This window comes from Colobus angolensis, unplaced genomic scaffold (genome assembly GCF_000951035.1).
Source record: "Colobus angolensis palliatus isolate OR3802 unplaced genomic scaffold, Cang.pa_1.0 Scaffold146, whole genome shotgun sequence".
Classification (NCBI taxonomy): Eukaryota; Metazoa; Chordata; class Mammalia; order Primates; family Cercopithecidae; genus Colobus; species Colobus angolensis.
Genome location: NW_012114555.1, coordinates 3,702,185 through 3,710,184, shown reverse-complemented (window position 1 = coordinate 3,710,184; position 8,000 = coordinate 3,702,185). Strand labels below are relative to the sequence as shown.

General features: G+C 36.7%; 1 protein-coding gene across 1 annotated transcript in view; it reads left to right on the top strand.

Moving 5' to 3' along the window:
• Positions 1-6,328, top strand: part of PI4K2B (phosphatidylinositol 4-kinase type 2 beta) — a 27,553-nt gene extending 21,225 nt beyond the window's left edge. Inside the window, exon 8 of the mRNA XM_011935683.1 lies at positions 4,268-6,328. Within this exon, the coding sequence (XP_011791073.1) occupies positions 4,268-4,441 (174 nt within the window). The 3' untranslated portion in view covers positions 4,442-6,328. The remainder of the gene's footprint in view (positions 1-4,267) is intronic.
• Positions 6,329-8,000: the final 1,672 nt, after the last annotated feature.

The following is an 8,000-nucleotide window of genomic DNA, read 5'->3' as shown; positions in this document are numbered from 1 at the left end:
ACAGAGCAAGACCTTGTATCAAAAAAAAAAAAAAAAAAATTAACCTGTATTCCAAACAACAGAATAATTACTTCAGTGAATTCCTGGAGTCAAAATACTTGTGTTATTTCTGTCATTTATAAATATCATTTAAATCCCTCTCCCTTCCAGTTTTACCTATTAACTTAATGATTTGTGCTTTCTACAGCCAAGTCTTTTGCCCTAGTTTGTAGTAAGCCGTGAGTTTTACACATGTAATCAATGGCATGCTCTAATTCTTCACATAAAGATGTGGACTGAAACAATATGAAAGTTTTTTTTTTTTTTTTTAATTCAGAGCTGGTAGCAATGTTTATGAACGTTAAAGATAGACCATGTTTTGAATTTTATATTTAATAGCAATAGGTCATAATCAGGGTAGGTAAAATTCATCTTATATTCTGATTTGGAACACTGAAACTGAGACTATATTTACTTATAAGCAATGTGAAATATATTTTCCATGTGACCTGAAAAAATGCAGAAATAATAACTAAAACTTTTTCTGAAAACACAATGAACTTATATTCAGAGATTTATATACCAGAAACTCATTTACAGATTCAATAATAGTTGGTGTTAAAGAAAGTGAAACTAACCCTTTAGTACCTCCTGGTGCTTGACCCCTTACTGGACACTTTAATGATGCTTATTATTGTTTATCCTCACAACACCTCCACAGAGTAATCTACATTTTAGGTGGAATGACTGTGGCTCAAAGGGCTTGAATAACATGTATCTGTGAAATAAGGGGGCCTGTCAGCCTGGCCAGTCGGCAGCATTTAGGCATTGCCTCTGCCCGGGGCCCTTATCATCTCTTCTCTGGATTTACTGACATTCTAAGTTGACCTTACCTCTTCTCCCGTTCCTCTTCCACATTGAAACAAGAACAATCTCTAAAAACAAATCTGAGCATGTCTTCTGTTATTTAAAACTCCTATAATTTGTCCATGTGTACAGGCTCAAGTCCAGGCTTTCAGCACAGTCGACAACACCCTTCACAGTCAGGCTCCAAACAGTGTGTCTACCTTTATCTCTTGCCGTTTGGCCCCTCTCCCTGGGCCGGGCAAATCTAAACTGCTCTTCCTTCCCCTTTCCCAGTTGTGCCCTTGTGCATACAATTCTCTCCCCTTGATGCCTTTCCCTCTTTATCTAGGAAACAGTTATTCTTTCAGCCCCCATATCAGTCTACCTAAACTCCTCCTGCCAACCGGGAGTTGTTCCGATTTTTGTAGCACTCCCTGGGAATATGCTGGTGTCACATTTTACTCAGAAATTCGATTTTAAATCATCATATGGGGTACGTTGCTAAGAGAGATAGCTTAAAATCTACAATTAAGTAGAATATATGTGGTTTGATGTATATAGTGCAGTAATTCTCAGGCCCCTTGAAATTTAAAGACCAGCGAACTAATCTAAAGGAAAGCAAAGTTGATGTGTAGAAGCCCACAAGTTTATACCACCTGCCTGGACCACAACTGTCAAATCCCTATCAAGCTGTCATTATGGCATGGGTGGAGAAGTCTAGTGTCTCCCCTGGCCTGCAGAATTTGCTCCATTCTGTTTTTTTAAATAATCCTCTCTGATTTAAACAGAGAGTAATAGATTGGTTATTCTTTGAGAAATGAAAAAATAGGTGGTATGTGGGGGAGGGGATCAGATTTTAAAGTCAGGGCAGAGGTCCTTTCCATCACACTATATTGTAATTACTTGTTCATGTGGCTGCTTCTAGAACTTGAGTTCTTCAAGGGCTTACATAGCTTTTCCCTCATTTGGTTGCCTCTTCTCCCCAACACAGTGAGTGCTCAGTGAGTGTTTCCTTAGTAAATAAATGCAGGATTATTAAGTGTCTTCTGAATTCCCAGAGAAATAGGTTAACTTCAGGATTTAATAATTTATGCAATTTCTGTAACTATTTGAAAATTGATAATTTGTAGGGCAGTTTTTGTTTTCCTATACTTTTTTTTTTTGGAGACAGAGTCTCCCTCTCACCCAGGCTGGAATGCAGTGGTGCAATCTCAGCTCACTGCAACCTCTGCCACCCGGGTTCATGCGATCCTCATGCCCCAGCCTCCCTGATAGCTGGGATTACAGGCATGTGCCACCACACCTGGCTAATTTTTATTTTTTGTATTTTTGTGTAGAGTTGGGGTTTCATCATGTTGGTCAGGCTGTTCTCAAACTCCTGGCCTCAAGTGATCCACCCACCTTGGCCACCCAAAGTGCTGGGATTACAGGCGTGAGCCACCACACCTGGCCAACGTTTCTGTTTTCCATATTCTCTGCAAGAGTCACATATTTTTCTTAGAGTCAGGAAAATATTAGCTGTTACTTAAATTGGTATATTTAGACTAACATTTTTAGAATAGAATTTTTAAAACCCAAAGAGGAAACTAATCAAAACATTTCCTTCCTTAACTGTGCTGGTGCACATTTTTATATTCATGGTAGGAACAATACTTATAATAAACTCAAATTTCATAAATTACTTTTTTCTTGTTACCCAAATGTAGTCAATTTAGAAAATTTTAAGGGAAGGCTGGGTGTGGTGGCTCATGACTATAATCCTAGCACTTTGGGAGGCTGAGGCAGGTGGATCTCTCGAGCCTAGGAGTTCAAGACCAGTCTGGGCAACAAAGCGAAACCCTGTCTCTACGAACAGTACAAAAATTAGCTGAGGTGGCATGTGCCTGTAGTCCCAGCTATTCTGGAGTCTGGGGTGGGAGGATCGCTTGAGCCTGGGAGGCAGGTGCTGCAGTGAACTGTGATTACACACTGCACTCCAGCCTGGGTAACAAAGCAAGACCCTGTCTCAAAAAAAAGAAAAAAAAGAAAAAGAAAAGTTTAAGAGAAGAACTTAAAAGTGATCCTAAAACATAAATATAACCTATAACCCTGTAACACCTTACTAGTAAAGATCTGTTTTCCTGATATGTTAAATACTCGAAATATTCTACAAACTGAAACCATCTAGTTTGGCCAGCTGTAGTGACTCACACCTGTAATCTCAGCACTTTAAGAGGCAAAGGTGGGAGGATTACATGAGCCCAGAGTTCAAGATCAGCCTTGGCAACATAGCAGGATCCCATCTCTACAATCATCAATCAAATCAAATCAATCAATCGATCAATAAGCCATCTAGTTTATAAAGTATTATGAAATTTATTTATTAGTATGGCTTTATGTGAAAACATTTGTGCTTGTCACTATTGACTAGTCTTTACTAAAGTATTATGAAATTTATTTATTAGTATGGCTTTATGTGAAAACATTTGTGCTTGTCACTATTGACTAGTCTTTACAAGAACCAGTGAAATGCATAGAATGTATATATTAGATATTTTCAAACACCTGAAGGAGAAATCTGTATTTCTAAAATATACAATAAAGGATGTTTTTCCTAATATGCAGCAAAAAAAAAAAACGAATTGCTGTAATTTTATTTTACCTGAACAGAGAACAGAATAAGCTATAATCTATGTATTGTGTTTTATAACCTTATTTGCATGCTGAAGTATAAATTCTCAGAGTATCTTTGAACATGATATATAATTTACTTTCCCTAATTTTATTTTTCTTATTAAGAGTAAACCCTTAAATGCACCTTTATTTGAAATGGCTACCTTCCCAATTTGTCTAACCTATTTGCCCTGCTTCATGCTTTCCCATAGCAATTTCACCTTCTAATACATGGCATAATTTACATATTCATGTTTATTGACTCCTCTCCCTGCTAAAGTGTAATCTCTATGAAGGCAGCAATTTTGCTTGTTTTTTTTTTAACTATTGTATGCCTAGCACTTAGAGCAGAACCTCGCACATAGTAGGCATGCAATAAATTTGTTGAATGAATGGATAAGGCAAGTATTTAGTTAAAACCAGACTGTTTAAACCAGTATTTGTTAAGGTTTTATGTTAAATTGAATATGTATGTAGACCTCTTCACTTACCGTTCTTTGATTCCATTGCTTCTGGACATAGGCAGGATATTCTAGAATATTTTTAAACTTACCATCTGGCAAAAGTTAATGCTAAGTGTGTGTGTGTGTGTGTGTGTGTGTGTGTGTGTGTGTGTAAACAGACATACATTCATATAATACATATTTATAACAGGTACTCATCATCACAGTCTCTGTTGCTCATAAATGGATGAAATAAAAATTATAATGAAAAAATGGTTTAAAAAATGTCAGTGAAGTGAAGCTTTTTATCTTCTTTAAATTGGTAAAAATCTCTCTTCTTCCCACAGATCTTAAATCTTACTCAGGCATTGAGAGACGGGAAGAGTCCTTTCCAGCTAGTACAGATGCCTTGCGTGATTGTGGAACGCAGTCAAGGTGGAAGTCAGGGTCGGATTGTCCACCTGAGCAATTCCTTTACCCAGACTGTCAATTGCAGGAAGCCATTTTTTTCCTCCTGGTAGTAAATATAAGAGTAAGATAAACAAACTGTTTAGAATTGTAAAAACATTGTAGTAATGTAAATCTGCTGTTAGGCGCTCCAGTTGCTAAAACCTCAAATAATTTAAGTCTTTAAAAGGTTATATTTTGAATGTAACCAAAAGTTTACAGTTTTTTCTCCAAATATTAAATTTCTATTTCAGGGAAGAAGTGCTATATCTCCAATATTGTATTTTTGTAGAAAATTTGTATTTTATGTTGTTGTTAGTTTAAAAGGTAATTTTACACATGCTGGAATGACTGTAATTACTCTAGAATTCCAAGTAGAATACAGTAACTTTTAATATTAGAAGAATGTTCATGTTAACTCTTCTTACATTACAAAAGGCCTTTGAGGATGCCTATGTCTGAAATTGCTCTTATGAACTTTAATAGTTAGCTAATAGAAAAACAGGTAAGAATAAAGCAATGTTGCCTTAATTTTAAAAGCTGCTATTTTAGAATTTGAATAAGTACTCCTAAAGTGACCATTATTAGGGACCAGAAAATTTTATCTTGGCTAAGTAATAGAGGACCATTTTGGTTTTTGTACTTGAGAATATTTTTGGTGAATTACTTTGTTGTAGTGAGGAAAAAATCTAAAGAAATCTCCCCTTTTTTAAAAAAGTGGAAACACTTAATTGAGACTTGAGGGGAATAATAGAAAGTTAAGGTAGATCCCCAGTATTTTGGAATACCAAAATTGCCTTAAAAATTCCCTTCTGTTTCTTACATGGGATCAAGTACTTGAAATTAGTACTTCAGAGTACTGGCCTTGTTGAATTTAGTACTTCAATTAGTATTAAACTTCACTAAAAAGGAAACCATACTCCAGATTGTATATTGGATTGCATTTTGGGGTCCTAGGTCATACGTTCTTCAAAATTATTATTATTGTACTATTGTACTTGAAATTACAGATGTTATTATAATTACAGTCAAATGTAGACTATCAGGTCAAATTAAAGGGGAGCATGGCAGATAACCATAAAGTCATTTATATTTGATTTTGAAATGTATTTTTGTACTTTATTTTGAATATCATCCATATGTCTGACATTATTGGAATTTGTAACATTGTTACTGCACTAAGTGATTTAAATTGAATTGATAAAGACCTGATTTTACAGAAGCAGAAGTTTCATTTTCTTGAGGCTTAAAACCAATATTACCACTCGGGCTTAACCGGGCAATTTGTGGTCTAGGCCTTTTGTTTTCTAAGCTTAATGTCTTGTGTTTGTTTATTTGCTTTTAATGAAGTATTTTGTGTAGAAGGTTAAATTAGGATGCAAAACAGTTCTGCCATTCCCACTTCCCTTACATCTTCCTTTTGCTCTTCGTGGATGAGATGAATGAGGATTCTGCTGCCCTGAGGGAGTTCATTGGAAACCTGCGTTTTCCTACCTCTTCCAACCCTCCATTAGCTCGATTTTGAGATAATGGAAAATTGACTGGAAATTCAAAACTCAAACTACTATCTTTAGATAAACACTAGTAATTAAAATGTGCCTTTTGAAGATGTTTTCTAAGGGAAAGGAAATACTTTGCAGTGATGTGGGTACTCCTTTCATCAAACAGTTTTTTCAGTATTTTGAGAATTGCCATATTAATTTTTATAATGGAAAACTTAATAAATTGCTACTGTTTTATATCATAAAATTAAAATACTATGGAAATATTTGCAAAAGATCTGACCATACCAGAAAAGTAAAGTTGAGATAGTTAAGCTATAACCACAAGTCAGAGTACATCGGTTGTATTTTGTAAACTTTCATGAACTGAATTCTTATTTAAATAGTATGGTTTTTTTCAATGAGTATATTTATAGTGTCAAATGTGACAGACTAAAGGTAATAAAAATCATAAGATTATGTTCTTCTGTATGTATGTGTTTGGAATATTTAGGATGTTTGTGAACACATTTACTATAAATGATGCCAAATTGCCATTTTCTTCATATATTAAAGGTATAATTTAATTTTTGTCTTGTTTTGTTTTTTGAGATGGAGTCTCACTCTGTTGCCCAGACTGGAGTGCAGTGGCGCGATCTCAGCTCACCACAACCTTCACCTCCCGGGTTCAAGCGATTCTCCTGCCTCAGCTTCCCGAGTAGCTGGGACTACAGGTGTGCGCCACTATGCCCGGCTAATTTTTGTATTTTTAGTAGAGATGGGGTTTCACTATGTTAACCAGGCTGATCTTGAACTCCTGACCTCAAATGATCTGCCCACCTCAGTCTCCCAAAGTGGTGGGATTACAGGTGTGAGCCACCACGCCTAGCCTAATTCTTTATAATTCCAAAAGATATTTAACTGAAACCTTTATAAAGACATTTTAATTGTACTTAATTAAATATGCCAACACCTTATCACCCCAAAATTGGTCAGCAATTGAAGACTGTTTGTGGAGACATGGTTTTAGCATACTTGAAGATAATTTGATTCACAAAACTTTTCCAAAATTTGAAATACTTTGGGCAGCCGAGGTGTGCGGATCACTTGAGGTCAGAAGTTCGAGACCAGCCTCGCCAAGATGGTGAAACCCCATCTCTACTAAAAATACAAAAATGACCCAGGTGTGGTGACACACACCTGTGATCCCAGCTACTTGACAGGCTGAGGCACGAGAATTACTTGAACCCGGGAGGGAGGGCCAAGGTTGCAGTGAGCCGAGATTGCAGCACTGCTTCCAGCCTAGGTGACAGAGTAGATTCTGTCTCAAACAAACAAACAACAACAACAACAACAAAAATTGAAGTACTGTATTATATGGAATTAAAACCTTTTTTAAAAACAATGGCACCACGTTCTTTGATCAGATTACATCTTAAATCTTTGTACAGCTGTTTGAAGAGACAGGCAGCATCCTAGGTTTTATAGTCTGCCTTCTTTCACCAAATTGCTTGGGCAACTGTACAGAGTTATAGCAGAGATTCTTAGTGCTGTACTGTTTTTCCAAGTCTCTCATGCAATTACTTTGGGACCTTGTGACTGAGTTCTGGCCAGTGAGATGTGGAGACAAATGATATATGCAGCTTCCAGGCCTGGCAGTAAGACTATCATGATTGACCACTCTCTTGTCTTTCCATTCAGCTATGAACAAAAGAATTTGCAAAATGGAAGCAGCCAGGGCACAGGAGGCACTGCTGGGGAAAGCTACCAGGAGAGCCTCCTGACTATACTGGACGGTGACATGAGCAAGAAAGAAGTGCTGTGTTGAGTCACTACAGTTTTGAATGTAATTGTCACTCTAGCTTAGTCTATCCTATCCCAGACATTATGATGTAAATAGAAAAGTACTAATCACTGTTAAATATAGGAGGCATACCGTAACATTTCTTCACTAAAGCTAGGTGAAAGATTGTCTTTTTGAATTCCAGAATATGAATAGTTTGGGTTAAAACCATCAATACATGGCCAGGTGTGGCAGCTCATGCCTGTAATCCCAGCACTTTTGGAGGCCAAGGCGGAGAATCCCTTGAGCTCAGGTAGTTCGAGACTAGCCTGGGCAACATAGTGAGACCTCATCTCTTAAAATAAAATC